Raw genomic sequence first — 16,129 nt, 5'->3', positions numbered from 1 at the left:
TCTTGAAAATCTCCGTGGGAGGCACCATTTTCTTCAAATAGGATAAGCTATAACTAATTACAACTATTTGATGGTTCGCAGACCATATTTGAATTGAAAAATAACTTTGGTACTTTAGACCAATTACATTCAAATTAATGGTACGCAGACCATATTTTCTATCCTATTTGGGCCATACTAGTCACTTCATAACCTGCAAAACAGTACATATACAATATATACCATTCACCCATTCATTATCATGAATGGCCCACATAGCTGGTTAGTAAAACACATTATGCATCACGTAAACACTTGCAGCAATTAATCAAGGGCACCAATAATCTACCAATTATTCAGTCCTTATTAATTCTAATCAAGTTGTTTTAACCTTAAGGATTTGTAGACCTAATCAAGAGTTTATGACTAAAAAGTGCTCCCACTTAAACCAATAAATTCATATGCTTTACCAATTTTAAACATAAAAATGTATTTCTAGTCTAACCGGAAACATACAAATTTAATTAAAATTTAAAGCTCATATAAATTTATAATTGAATCCAAAAAGTTTAATTTAATTTCAGTCGTATTTAAATTAATTCATGATTTTAATTTTAGTAAAATAATTAGAATAAATAACATTTATTATAATTATAATATTCAAAATTAAAATCCAAGAAAATAATTTAAATTATTAATTTTAAAATTAATTAAAATTACGTGAACTGAAATTTTCAAATTAAACATTCAAAACGATCTAATCGTAACGCAAACACCCTATGCGTTGCACGCCCATGGGCCGCACGCACACAGCCATTGCTGGCCATGCGCGCGCAGCCCATGCGCTCGTCGCATAGCTGCTGCATCCCTATCGCAAGCCTCCGCACGCATTGGTGCTCGCTGCGCGCGCCAGCGCTCATCGCACGCGAGCCATCGCTCGCAGTGCGCGCGCGACATCGCTCGCTGGGCGCGCGACATCGCTCGCTGGGCGCGCGAGCCATCGCTCGCTGGGCGCGCGACATCGCTCGCTGGGCGGGCGACATCGCTCGCTGTGCGCGCGAGCAATGCTAGGCGCAGCGCTCGTGGCACGCGAGCTTGCGCTCGCTGCGCGCGAGGCTGCGCGCTCTTGTGCGAGGCAGCGCGCGTTGTGGCGCAGCTCGCTTGCTGCCCACACGCGACTGCCTTGGCTCGCCCTACGCCCATGCCCATTCGTCCATTGGTCGTGGCACACGACACAAGGCAGGGCTGCTGCCTTGTGCTCGTGCACTACGCCCTTGCTCATTGCATTCGTGCCGCACGGGCGACGAGCTCCCTTGCTCGTCGTCGCATGCCCGCATTATACAACACCCCTTAAGGGTAACACGAAGCGTCCATTGCTTCGTGCGTGCAAGTTATATGAACGAATCGCATAAAAATTTAAAATTTATATTTAAAATTAATGACAAATTAATAAATAATATTAATTTCATAATTTTAGGGCGAAAAATCGAAAATTTATTATCCAATTTATTTCCGATTGTTATGGATTCAAGTCTAGGTCATAAAAATTTAAAATTTATCGTAAATTTACAATTTTTATGGTGGTTTTTAATCATAGGTTTCTAATTAAATTACAATTAATTATGAAAATCAAATTAATTCTAAATTATTCTAATTTTCAACAAATTAATCATAATTACAAATTAGATTGCATAATTAACAAGACTAGGCATTCAAACTTGTTAAACATATGCAGTAGGTCAATCAAAAATTCAAGATTTATCAACAAGAATCGCAAATATTTAATTTAACATCTTAAATTTACGAAATTTTGCATTCGAAAAACTAAAACCTTCGAAAAGTCATAGTTAGGCTTCGAATTTGAGAATTCTGGGTTCGGCAGAAAAATACAATTTTGTCAAAATTTTAGAATGCCTTTTACATGCGGAATTGACACAAAAATCACTCAATTCGGATGAGTAACGAAGAAACTGCCGAAAAACTGCGTACGTATAATTAAATAAACGCAATTTGCAATTAATTAACAATTACGATAATAAATCACCCCTTTTAATTCTTGCAAATTTGTAATATTTAACCATGTTCATGCAATTTAGATTATGAAAATAATAAGGGGCTCGTGATACCACTGTTAGGTTATGATACATATGACAATTCATAAATCATGCGGAAAAACCATAAACCCAGGAAAACATATTATTTACACATAATCATTTAGCATAGATTAGATGCATACTCTTTGTTGCGTGCCTTCCCTAGCTGCGCCCGAACCGAACAAGAACAAGTCTTTAGGACTCCAAGTGTCGTCCCTCCGTAGATAGTCCACAGCACGTCCGGATCCGCCTTAAGATTGACCAACTAGAATCGCCCTTAAGGTACTATTATTTTCGGCACTTTATAGGCAAATGTGTGACTGAATTTTTCTCTCAAAAACTCACTTTGAATACTTTGAAACTTGTGTTATAAATTGTGAGCCCTAGCCTCATATTTATAGCGGTATGGAAAGGGAATCGAAATCCTATTCAGATACAAATTAATTAAACCTAGAATCCTACAAGAACTCTAATTTAATTAATTTATCAAATAGAATTAGGAATTTAATCATTAACCGAACTCTGCATGTTTTAGGAAACGTGCACGAACACAAACACTTGCACACACACGCACGGCAGCCACGATGGGCTCCATGCGTGCGCGCGAGCAGCAGCCCACTCAGCGCCCGCGTGCGCTGCGCGCTGCGCGCGCTGCGCGTGCTGTGCGCGCTGTGCGCGCTGCGCGCTGCGCGCAGCCTGCTGGGCCTGGCCTTGCGCTGGGCCTGGCGTTGCTGTTTGTGCGGCGCGCTTGGCTTGCTGGGCGATGGCCTGGCTTCGTGCTGGGCCTCGTCCGGCAGGCCTCGTCCGATGCTTATTCGTACGATGCGCTTCCGATTAAATTTTCCGATTCCGGAATTCATTTCCGATACGAACAATATTTAATATTTCCGATTCCGGAATTAATTTCCGTTTCGAACAAATATTTAATATTTCCGTTTCCGGAATTATTTTTCCGATTCCGGTAATATTTCCGATTCTGACAATATTTCCGTTTCCGGCAATATTTCCGATTCTGGCAATATTTCCATTTCCGATAATATTTTCCGACACGTACCATGTTTCCGTTTCCGGCAACATCTACGACTTGGATAATATTTATATTTCCGATACGATCCATATTTCCGTTTCCGGCAATATCATCGTTTCCGGAGTATTCATTCCTTGTATGTGACGATCTTAGCTCCCACTGAAACCAAGATCCGTCGGTTCCGAATATTCATAGATGGAGTATTTAATGCTATTAAATACTTGATCCGTTTACGTACTATTTGTGTGACCCTACGGGTTCAGTCAAGAGTAAGCTGTGGATTAATATCATTAATTCCACTTGAACTGAAGCGGCCTCTAGCTAGGCATTCAGCTCACTTGATCTCACTGAATTATTAACTTGTTAATTAATACTGAACCGCATTTATTAGACTTATCATAGAATGCATACTTGGACCAAGGGCATTATTTCCTTCAATTAGGTTGTCATTAGCCTGCATCAATTTAGACGGTAGCAAGACTTTTTCTACTTGGAGTGCAATCAACGATTACATTATACAGTATGGGGGTAAGGTTACCACTTTAAGCCGATAACAATTTACCCCTTTATGCCGACAACAATTTACATGGTATGGGTATCCCGGGAATAAATCAGATAGTTTAGCCGGCATTGAATCAGGGTTCTTCAGCCGGCAATAACTCAGTCGGTAATGAATCGGATAATTTTAGCCGGCGATAGGTACGGCAATAATTTTTTCCGGCAGACGGTATCACATAGCCTGCCTTCTAAAATCATAGTGCAAGCCATAATACGTATACTACTAATCTACTATACTAAGATGCTCCATTGTCAACAAATTTGATAATGCTTTGACATATTCTTTCAATTTGACATAAATAGGGAGAAAGAGAACTTAGCTGGTATTGGTGTTCTGGTGTCGATGCCGTTAGCACAACATTCAGTCGGTAATGCCAGTAGCCTACCGGCCGGTAGAAGAAAATGTCGGTAGCTTGGTTTACTCTGTTATTTTTAGATCTCAACCATTCATGTTGCTTTAATACCCATGCCACCGTATCAAGGGAGTATCATTGTATCGTTCAGGTGCAATATAAAGCTTGAATTGTTGAGGATCCTAACAAAGTGATGATGTCGGTGCATTACCGAGCTTTCCTTAATTTCCACAATCAAACCCACGTGGAGCAATTTAAATTACCCACATCCTTGATGTAGTGACTTAGCTTTTCTTTTTCTTCCTTAAATCGAGTTTTCTAGATGTTGCTCAATCATTTTGTGGCAGTTATGATTTTCCCTAACCCATTTATGGTTTTGAGAATGGCAGTTTATGGATTTTCACTAACCCGGTATTCATTTTTATTATGCTTTTGGATCTGATAATACCTTCAATAGAAGCAATTTGTGGGCTTTTGTATTTGTGAAGTGTGGCGGTAAGTTTGTAGTGGCTTTATGTGTTTATGGTAATTAGATCTAGGTAATACCAATTGGTTTTGACATGGTAGTTGATTTCTTGCTTTCTCCGCCATAGTGCCATACCAGTACTTTACCTTTACCTTAATCTTTTCCTTTTCTTTTTTATTTTATTATTAATATTATTTTTGTAGATCTGGAAACATTAGAACCTATTCCGTAATGGAGATCGTAACTTTGTGAGTTTGTGGCCTTGTTGGTTTTTGTGAATATGTCATCTTGAATGCATTCCGTCTGATTTTGTGGCCTTATTCACAAGCAATTTTCTTCCGTCTAATTTTGGCAGTCACGCTCTACTCTGCTCTTTCCATCGGAGATTCGTGGGCACAATGGTTTGTTATTGTGCCCCTCCTTCTAGCGCCAATTGTTCCGGTATTGGAATCGGGTGGTGTAGTCGGATCTTCGTATCTTGAATGTGGAGGTGATTTCCTGCAAAGTGAACCCCGAACCCGGGGGAGGTTCCCCGGATCGGAGCCTCCAACGCCCAACATTAGTGAAATATCATAAAGTGATGGAATACAGAGAAGAGGGAGTAGAGAGTGTAGAGAAGTTAAGTTTACCTTCCCCCATAAATGAGTATTTATAGGGATTTTATGGATTATTAGGTCATGGATTGGGCCTTGGCCTTTATTACTCCCTGGGCCCAAAATACTAGAATATGGTATTCTGGTATAGAACTGGGCCTATGGGAGTATCCCGTACAACTAGTTTGGGGTAAAACAATAGCTCAAATTCCATTATTTCAACTTCTTTATATCGGGAAGAAATTAAATATTATATTTCATAATTAAATGATTAATTCACACCTACAATAAAAAGATATCACTAATCTCCTTCTTCAATCTTCCACCATCCCATCTGCAATTTTCATCATCCTTTTAATTTTTAAAAGGAGAGAGAAAAATGGAGAACACTACAAAAATTTGTATATTTAATGACAACATAATTACGACGGGTCGAATATTCCGTCGCAAAAACCTTTTGCGACGGGGCTAACAACCAAACAAAGACGGGAACAACCGTCGCACATGTCTTTTACGATGGTTAACGGCGGGATTTTCCATTAACGACGACCCCCTTCTATGACGGGTTCGCGAAAGGAAATTTCATCATTAATCAATGATTATTGGCCTTTAGCGACTGGATTTCCCGTCGCTAATAGCTAGACCATTGGAGGAAAAATAATAAATTAGCTTGGCCAAGTAAATTAGCTAATTTGCTTGACAACTAGCTTTTAAAAATTGCCAAATAATTAATTGACAAGTGGGAAAGTGGGATCAATTTAAATAACAACCTAGTTGCTAACCATTGGAGCACAAATTAGCTAGACAATGTAATAGCTTGAAATCTTATGTGGCATAACAAGCTAAGAGCATCTCTAATGGTAAGCTAATTTTTAAATTAGCTTATCATGCCACATAATACTTCAAGCTATTTTCCTTTCTAGCTAGTTAGTACCCTAGTGGTTAGCTACTAGCTTGATATTTAATGTAGTCATATTTGTCAATCAATATTTAAATTTAATTTAATTTAAAATTATTTCATTGGACAAGTTTTTTCAAGCAAATAAGCTAATTTGCTTGGCCAAGCTAATTTATTATTCCAACTCCAATGATCAAGCTAGTAGCTTGGAATTTCTAAAAATTGCAAGCAAGTCCCTAGCTACAACCATTGGAGATGCTCTAATTGTTAAATTAGTTTAACATTAGAGATGCTCTAAACCTACTCGAAAATAATAGGAAACTAATACTTCCTCCTTCCTTAAATATTGCATCATGGTTGACTTTTAGCCTTTTCAAGACATACTTTGACTCTTTATAACTGAATTATGCACAAGTAAGAATTATAAAAGTTGATATTTAGAAAATATATAGGAAAAATTAATTTTAATAATCTAATATTTGGTTGGTCTTCCAATAACAGTCCCACTAACACGATAATCTCTTGCTGATTCAACCTTTGACACCTTTTTTTCTTTAAACAAATCTTATGACCGGTTACTTGAAAGAAAGTCAACAAATTTCAAATTGACTCTATTTATATTAGCAGGCTTTTTTTTAACCTTTTTTTTATATTTATTTTGCTGACTAAGACATAAGCCCCTAGAACTTAGTTATAAAATAAAAAACAAATAAAAAAACATCAGTCATCCCCTCCTGCCTTCTCACTTCTCAGACCGATCGATTTTCCTTCTCCTCCTATTCCATGCAACATTTTTGTTGATTGAGCAGCCACCACAAAATCCAGTTAAGAATTATAAAAATGCAATACCAGTTAAGAATTTACATGGGTTTATTTTCATATCAAACAAAGGAACCATAGAATTACACTAATATATGTACGGAGTATACATGTTGACTCATTCCTTGAAATGCACATCAATTGCTTGACAAATTGTCACAATTAAAAATCAACTAAATAACCTCCTATTTCAATAAAGATAAAACCCCATGTTTTAAATCAACATAATTCATACAATAACAGCAATTGAGAGACAATTACAAAAAATTCGACCGGATAATTGGATGGCGGTGTGGCCCATAGAATCAAAGCAGGCATGCCCCAAAAATTGAAGGAAAATTTTTACCGCACGGCAATTCGACCGGCTTTGTTATACGGCAGAGAATGCTGGGCAGTGAAACATTGTCACGTGCACAAGATGAATGTGGCGGAGATGCGCATGTTACGTTGGATGAGTGGGCATACAAGAAAGGATCGTTTGAGGAAGATTATTAGGAAGAAAGTAGGGGTTGCACCGATTGAGTTTAAGATGATGGAAAATCGTTTAAGATGGTATGGGCATGTAAGCAGAAGATCAAGTGATCCCCCGGTTAGGAGGATAGAAGGGTGGCAAAGTGATAGAATTGCAAGGGGTAGGGGAAGACCTAAGAAAACTTGGAGGAAGGTGATTGAGCACCATATGAGCTTTATTGGGATCGAGAAAAATATGGCGTTATATAGGACAAAATGGAGGGAGAGAATATACATTGATGACTTCATTTGACTTATACAGGTTTCATGTTTCTGTTTCTTTCTATTTTTTTATTTTTTATTTTATTTTTTTCTTATTTTTAATTTTATTTTTAAAATTCTTTAAATTTTTTAAATTTTACATGCTATTTTGAAATGTACTTATTTTACTTAGTCATTTATTTTAAACTTTACTTATTTTTATTATCTCTTACAATATTTCTTCTATAATGTGTATACATTTTTCTTACTTTCATTAATTCCACTTTCTCTTCCTTGTTTTTTTCTTTTTAGTTGCTGCTCCTTTCTGATTTGGTTGGTAACAATGACGATCTACTACGACGATTCATGTTAACCGATCCCAAATCATTTTGGGACTAAGGCTTTGTTGTTGTTGTTGTTGTTGTGTTGTTGTTGTATTCATGCTAGATAATTACAATAAGAAGTTTCAATAAGACAAGTAATCAAGAAAAAAAAAAGTCAATCCCAACAATTACCAACTACTCCATTATTTAACTAAGAGTAAACATTAAACAACAATTGAAACCTAATTAAACCACCCACAAAAGACGCACAAATGCAAACACCAAATAATACTTCTTAAAATGGAAAAGCAAATCCACTAATTCTCTTAGAACATGTATACTTTTCCTGATTCTTTCCCACCGTAGCTTCTTGATTAACCCACTCACGAGCTTGCATGTCTCGTTCTCTTTTTTAATACTTCTGAAACAGAAAGTCTTTCAAAATACAGAAAATAGGACTAGGTGAAACGCAAGAAGTGGTAACAAAAATCATATCTCAAATTGAAAATAATCAAAGAAATTACTTAAACAATATTCATTTTACCACTAACCTAGAGTGTAAGAAATTGAAAGTTGTGAATTATCACCGCAATCGAAAACAATCGAAAACAAGAATTTAGGCTAAATAAGATGAAAAATTCAGAACTATGAGGCAAAATTTGCCTCTTTCTACAGCGAAATTAAGATTAATTAGAAAGTTTGAGGTGTATTTAAGATTTTTGGATTGAGGAGAGAGAAAATTAAGGTCTTAGCCATTTAGCATCTTGCCGTCATGGTTGATAAAGAGGAGAGAGTAATTAATTAACAAGCACAACCACTTTCCTAGTTGTAATTTAGATTAAGCTCGTCGTAATTGTTATTTTAGACCCGGGAAAAATCCCGCTCTATTTTTGGCAAATTTTTTGTACGATTTACGACAAGATATTTTACAAATACGATAAGAATTTAATATGGTCGCAAAAAATAATACTTATCGCGACCATAATGTAAACTCGTTGTAGAGTTTCACCAATTACGACGAGAATCCCGTATGGTCGTCCTTTTTGGTTGTAAATGAACCATTTTCTAATAGTGGGTAGAGACTTCTGCGTTTTAAGCTTCCACCATGGTTGAGATTTCTAATGTTGAGCTCATACTAGCTCAAACAAAAGAAGGCTATGTTTGGCAACATTAGCTGAAATGTAGCTGAAACTGATAAGTTTCCTGAATTAATAAGGTATCAACTGAAATTGATAAGGTGCTGAAACTGATAAGATAGTTGAATTAGAAACCTGTTTGGTAAAACTGATTGTTTAAGATATTGATTTTTTTAGCTAATATTTCATATACTTTTCTATCAATATTATTTATTTTTATTCTATTAATACATAAAATAATAATACTTCGTACATGTTATTTTAATTTGGGTCGTTAAATTTGGGTCATTGAAAACAAATCAAAATTTAAAGAAGGGTAAATGGACAAGATGGGCCACTTGACTTGCTTTGGATTTCCTTCCTTTCTCTCTCAGGTTTTTGTTTTAGGATGGCAATTTGGCAATGTCCTGCTCCTTCAACCTCCCTTCTTTTCTTTTGTCTGTAGTAAGGTGGAGAACAAAAAAAAATTCCTCTCATTTACCTTCCATCAGATCTTCAAATTTGTTTGTTTTAATCCCAAAATTTGTCACAAACCTTGAATCTCACCTCTGAATCACTCAATCACTCTAAAGTCCTAAACCACCTTATTTTGCTGAAAAATCGGAATTAGCATAATTGGATTTCTAGGCTTTGAAGAACAAGGAAAGAGATTGTGATTGAAGAAATTGATATGAGATTTGATGATAATATAAGTTGCATGTTTCCAGTGCAGAGTATTGGTTCCAGTATTTTGTTTGTTACTTGATTAATTGCTACCTGTTTTGGTTTCTCTGGTTTTTCTATTTTTTTTATTTACAGAAAATAAAGATTCCATGACTGATTTCGTGACTGATTTACAGACGTTAATCCTATTAACGTTTGGATTTCAGTCCATTTATCCACCTTAAATTTTATTTCAGCTTCTTACCAAACGCTCTTATTCATTTAAGGTGACTTAAATTATCAGCACCTAATCATTTAAGTTGACTGAAAGTGATCGCCAAACAGACCCGAAGTCTCTATCATAGTAAAATCTCACATTGTTGAAGTCTCTATGTTAAAAAAGAAAATTATTTTAATTGATGATATTAATTAGTTTTGTGTAATTTAATGTTGAATTTATTATTGCGGCAAAATAATTATTTGTTTGATTAGTTTATTAATTATTTGATTATATGTTAATTTAAATGGGTTACAAAGTGTGAAAGAGGGACGGGGAGAAATATATAAAAGGTAGTTCGGTCATTTAATAGGGCGATAATATATAGAAATGAGTAATATAAATAGGGGTTTAATAAGCCCTAATTTATATGACGTGGTCTCGTGAATGTAGATTTTGAACAACTCGAGAAATAGTGGAATATCAAAAGATGGTCAACATTTTATTTTAATTTTTTTTATCTTCTCGGCAATTGAAACATCCTTGGAAGTTGGAAATTCCTTTAATTTGGACTTTGGAGGAAAACTTAATAGTCAGCTTTTAAATGGCGATTGGCGAGTACTTTCAAAATGCAAACTGTTTATTTTCATAAATATCGAAGATTAAAACTTAGTCTCAGCAATTCAGTGACAACAAAAAATTAGAAATTTGTTTGCTTATTAAAAATGTGTGAAATCTTGTCAAACTTATGGAGGTGGTTATGTCTAATGCCAAAAAATGAAACACCAACATCAGATGATGATGACCCCAATTACAAAACATTTCCTCATGTCAAGAAGCAAATAGAAAGCGACTCCATCGACATATCGGATCATCATGTTGAGCCCATCTCATTCTCATCGGGTTCGACCAATACCGAAGATAATATCCACACTTCAACCTCTCACATTGTCGTTGATTTGAGTAGTGGGTGTGCTGAAGATGCTAAGACGACAAATGCTAAAGGAAAAGAACAACCAGTCATAGATATCGATTGTGGTTACCAAGAACTGATACCAGAAGTAGTCTTTGAAGAAATCGTTACTCCTTTGATTAGTGTTAGGAGAATAGGGCCATACACCAGCGCTCAAAGGATACTGCTCGTAGGCGAAGGCGATTTCTCTTTCTCCGCTTCTTTGGCCGTCGCATTTGGTGCTTCTGCTGCCAACATTACCGCCACTTCTCTCAACACCAAGAGTACGTATTGGTTTTACATTAATTATAGCGGACTAATTTTTAATCATTTTAAGTTAACTTTATCTCCGTCTTACAATATACTCCCTCTGAATCTAAATGTTTTTTTATTTAGAATCTTGACATTATTAATAATGGAACAGATTCTTATGAATTACTTTTAATATATAAGAAAAAAACATAGTCATGTGGGGTTTTGTTTGATTCGTCTTAATGAGTGCTTTAACAATATGTAAATTTTATAATTTTTAATAACACGTAACAAGATATATTAACGATGTAAAATGTGCATTGGCATGTGTGCTAAAGGGAAATGAAAAGACATTTAGATTCGGAGGAGTACTAAATTAGAATTTTTGTTTTTTCTTTGTTTTCTTTTCTCAGTTGTGCCATTGTTTTTTACACGTGAACATCTTTAGTTTCATTTGGTGATAATTTTGTCCTGGCAGAATATTTAATAAAAAACTACGGCCAATTCTTCACCAACAAGGCTGAGCTCGAGACTCGATGTAGCACGGTGCTTCATGGTGTTGACGTTACGAAAATGTTGAGACATCCTGTCCTAGGAAGCATGGTGTTCGATCGTATCATTTTCAATTTTCCACATGCTTTGAATTGTGTTGCAACTTATACTAAACCGCTGTGAGCATTTTCTTTTCTATATCGAAAGCTAAATCATGTCGATATCGATCAGTATCTCGTTTTTTCCGAGATCGAGTTCGAGCTAACACAACTTTCTTTAACAATTTGCAGTCCACATCAAAAGCTGATCAGAGAATTTTTACTAAACGCAAAGGAGATGATCGGAGAAGGCGGTGAAATACACATCACCTCCAAGTCAAATGGTGTTTATCTTGAGTGGGATATACCAAAGATAGGAAGTGTTATCGGGATAAAGCTAATTCAACAAGTTAAGTTTAAACGTAGCAAGTATCCTGGATATAGCCCTAAGTATGCTTGCGACGATGAAGATTTCGACTGTAATCCCAGCAAAACATACAAGTTTGGCAAGGTTACGTTGTTTAGATGAAATTTACAATCACACTCTCCTTTTCCATTCCTCATTAATCCATGTAGTAGACCTACGTACTGTTATGAGCATGTATGGAACATGAGTATGTTCTTGAATTTGGTTGCGTAATTATTGCGTACTTAAGGTTTTTTTTTACGGATTTTTCATGAAATACCCCTCAATTTTCACGAAATTCACCAAATGCCCCTCACCTTTAATATAATACCCAAACTACCCTTACTAATGACGCGCCGTTAGTCCGCCGTTAGTCTGCCGTTAGCCTACTTTTCTAATTCACCAAATGCCCCTACAATGTAACTTATTTCACCAAATACCCCTATTTTAAAATATAATTCACCAAATGCCCAAATGTAAAAATTACCTTTTTAAAGCCCAACGGCTAGTTTTTTGGGATTGAAAAATAGCCGTAGCTTATTGTTTTAGTATAAATAACCCTGTTCTGAGTGTTTATTTAGTCACCAAATTGTTTTGTTGTAGTTTCATCTCATTTTGTGTCATGAGTTATCATTCAAAATCATCATCCACACATAATGAGTCCACATATGTTAGAGTCCCAAATAAAATCTGTTATCGTGGGAGGAAATTTGTCATTCGTAGCTCCGATACAACACTCATTCCACAAAGGGTATACTACAAGTGTGATCCAAGCAACAATGGCGAATATGCTTAAATATGATGTTTTTGATCAATACTACATATTGTTTCAGTATATCTGTCACTATATGAAGTTATTTTTGAATGGTGAATATGATCATTATGATGTTTTTGAATGGTGAATATGCTTAATCTAGTTTGATAAATGATGTTTTTTTGTGTGTTGAATATGCTTAATCTGTTGCTGATATTTTTAGTACACTTTATTTCTGACACATCTGAAAATATTAGCAGCAGAAATGCTAGATTGATTACAATTTCATGAGGAAGCAGTTTAGTTCCCAAATATGGAGTAATTAACAAGAGAAATACGCAACAAGGCAACACAAGTAAGCATCACGAGTAGCTGCTTCAATTTGTTGTAAAGACAACATAGTAGCACCCCAACTTCCTAGAGGTGCTGCAGGACCTTTAAGCACGTACAAAAACAATTCTTTACCCGGTGTAAATAGATTCGTCAAATATTGCAATCCAAATATTTTGAACTTTTCATTGGTCTGTTTTTTATCCTGTTTAACAGTTACAACCAATTCACGCAAATCAAAAGCATTCCTGCATTGAATCTCATAATCTCTGTTCAACGCTTTAAGACAGTTGTTCATTTTAACAAAAACAAAGGTAAGCTCTTGTCTTTGGAAGAACTAAGCCAGTGAACAAATAGGTTTATTAATCCGCAACAACTGGATAATCAAGCAATTGTCGAAGAAAAACAGCTTCACTATGGCAACTTTTTCAGCAAGTTGGTGTTTGGTGTCATCTTGACAGTAGTGTCTTTCGATGTCTAGTCCTATTATGGACATGTGGTTGTCGCTAGAGCTACGGATTTTTGACATCAACTTCCCCAAACTATGATTAAGCTCAGTTATGGTGTAAACTAATGTTGTATTCACATCTAATAATAAAAAGACTCTCACTTGTCTTTAAAAAAATGGAGAGAGAGAACCCAACCCCAACCAAACCCCAACCCCAACCAATGGACAATTGTTAGCCGGAGAAATCACAGAAACGCCACCAATAAATTAGCACGGAGAACCTGCTTCATCAATTTCCTCCCCCATAACACCAGCCGACAAGGACTGTTCCTTCTTTTCGGCCGACATACACATGCCCAAAAACTAGCCGTTGGGCTTTAAAAATGTAATTTTTACATTTGGGCATTTGGTGAATTATATTTTAAAATAGGGGTATTTGGTGAAATAAGTTACATTGTAGGGGCTTTTGGTGAATTAGAAAAGTAGGCTAACGGCGGACTAACGGCGTGTCATTAGTAAGGGTAGTTTGGGTATTATATTAAAGGTGAGGGGCATTTGGTGAATTTCTGAAAGTTGAGGGGCATTTGGTGAATTTCGTGAAAATTGAGAGGTATTTCATGAAAAATCCGTTTTTTTTAAGTTAAAAATAATTAAGTTTAAGTTTCTTTAGTTAGTAATAAGATTTTTTAGTTTAAGTTAAAGATTAAAATTGTTTAGTTAGTAATAGTTTATTTTAGTGATTGAATTTATTTTAATTAAGAATAATTTTGTTTCGAAATTATAACTATTCGATTATCTGTCTCATACTCAGTGGCCTATTCAGGATTTTGAAACAGGGTAGACACTTTTAAAAGAAACAAAAACTACAACTTTTTTTAAAAAAAGATAAAATAAAAATGACAATGACAATTTGCAGAGTACTAATTATAATGTTTACATAAAATTTATCAATTTCACCGTTCACCATTATTTTATAAATTCTACTCCCTCCGTCCAAAAATTATTGCCCTGTTTTTAAATCGGGCGTCCCAACACTACAAGAATTTGTATCTTTAACGACAACCTAATTACGACGGGTCAAAAATCCCGTCGCAAAATCCTTTTGCGACGGGGCTAACAACCAAATAATGACGGGAATAACTGTCGCAAATGTCTTTTACGACGGGTTTACGACGAATTTACGACGGGATTTTCTATTAACGACGGCCCCCTTTTATGACGGGTTCGTGACAGAAAATCCCGTCGTTAATCAACGATTATTGGCCTTTCACGACGGGATTTCCCGTCGTTAATAGTACAATTTCTTGTAGTGCAAAATTATAGTCTTATTTCTAATTTTGGTTATTAAGGTCATCACTTTCCCATGTACTATATTAATTAAAAATGCATTGAAATATTCTATTTTCCCATGTACTATATTCTCTTTCCCATGTACTTTATTCCAATTTTCCATGCAACTCAATCATCATTTGTACTTTATTCTACATTTTCATGTATATTCCATTTTTCTTAAAATCCGTATTTTGGTCAAACGGGACTATAATTATGGGACGGAGGGTGTAAGATTTATACTCCCTCCGTCCCAAAATTATAGTCCTGTTTTCCAAATCGGGTGTCCCATAATTATAGTCCTATTTCCTTATTTGAACACAAAAAATTTCCCAAGTTACCCTCATTTGGGACCACAAAACAAAAAGAAAATGTACTTTATTCGTTTTAACATGTACTATTTTCTCTTCCCCATGTACTTTATTCTTTCTTACATGTACTATATTCTCCTTTTTCATCATCAATGTACAATATTTCAATTTCCCACACCATTAATTCCACTTTTCTTAAAATCCGTGTTTTTAGTCAGACTATAATTTTGAGACGGAGGAAGTACAAGAAAAATATGTATACGTAGTACTCCGTGTTATATAAGCAAATAACAACAAAACTTTAAAAATATATGAAATACGTAGTATAAAATGAAAATCAGATGAGAATATGACGTGTCACCCAAAGAAAAAAAAACTGAAATTTTAAATACTTGGCAATCTAAACATAAGGTTTATATATTTAATCTGCAACAAACAAACATTAAGGCAAGATGCTAGAGTGGTCAGTGAGAAAATTTAATTATGATTGTCCACTTTGATCATGGGTTCGACTCCTACGTTGAACAACTTTTTTTTTTTTTTTTTATATACTCAGCCCATTAAAATGATTTCTCAGTTAAAAAATTGGGTAGACATTTGTCTACCCAATTTGCACTGTACATCTGCCACTGCTCATACTACAATATTTTGTTTCAATTATCAGTCTCATACTACAATATTTTGTTACTTAATTTACGTTTTTTTTTTATTACATATATATATGTTCTTGGTAATAATAAGAGTTTGATATCGAAAATCACAAATTCTTATTTACAAGTGGTGTACAATAACGCTGAAGTAAAACTTGACTCAAAATGTTTAAAAGTTGCATTTATATATGTAAAAGTTATCTATTTTTTAGTGATATTTTTTTTTATTTTAATTACAATTATTTCTTCAATATCACTAATAATGTGTAAAATTAATCACTTAATCTTTTAAAATGTTTATCTATAAATTTTTTATTTTTATAATATAAAGTTAGAAAAAACTAGGTTAAAG

At 35.1% G+C, this 16,129-nt stretch overlaps 1 protein-coding gene across 1 annotated transcript; it reads left to right on the top strand.

The window, feature by feature from the left end:
* Positions 1 to 9,285: 9,285 nt before the first annotated feature.
* Positions 9,286 to 12,232, top strand: LOC110792967 (uncharacterized protein At4g26485-like). The gene is made up of 3 exons (XM_021997790.2): positions 9,286 to 11,051; positions 11,498 to 11,690; positions 11,802 to 12,232. The coding sequence occupies exons 1-3, from the start codon at positions 10,541 to 10,543 to the stop codon at positions 12,076 to 12,078; spliced, it is 981 nt and encodes a 326-aa protein (XP_021853482.2). The 5' UTR covers positions 9,286 to 10,540; the 3' UTR covers positions 12,079 to 12,232.
* Positions 12,233 to 16,129: the final 3,897 nt, after the last annotated feature.

The sequence above is a fragment of the Spinacia oleracea genome, chromosome 4 (genome assembly GCF_020520425.1).
Source record: "Spinacia oleracea cultivar Varoflay chromosome 4, BTI_SOV_V1, whole genome shotgun sequence".
NCBI lineage: Eukaryota > Viridiplantae > Streptophyta > Magnoliopsida > Caryophyllales > Amaranthaceae > Spinacia > Spinacia oleracea.
The sequence above is the reverse complement of the archived record's forward strand: the minus strand, read 5'-3'. Positions and strand labels throughout refer to the sequence as shown.

What these genes read in the sequence shown, in the direction of transcription:
- LOC110792967 (XM_021997790.2), top strand. Translation starts at nt 10,541, where the DNA reads ATGTGTGAAATCTTGTCAAACTTATGGAGGTGGTTATGTCTAATGCCA. An exon ending in CACTTCTCTCAACACCAAGA is followed by an intron (nt 11,052 to 11,497) that starts GTACGTATTGGT and finishes TTGTCCTGGCAG; the next exon opens with AATATTTAATAAAAAACTAC. An exon ending in GCAACTTATACTAAACCGCT is followed by an intron (nt 11,691 to 11,801) that starts GTGAGCATTTTC and finishes AACAATTTGCAG; the next exon opens with TCCACATCAAAAGCTGATCA.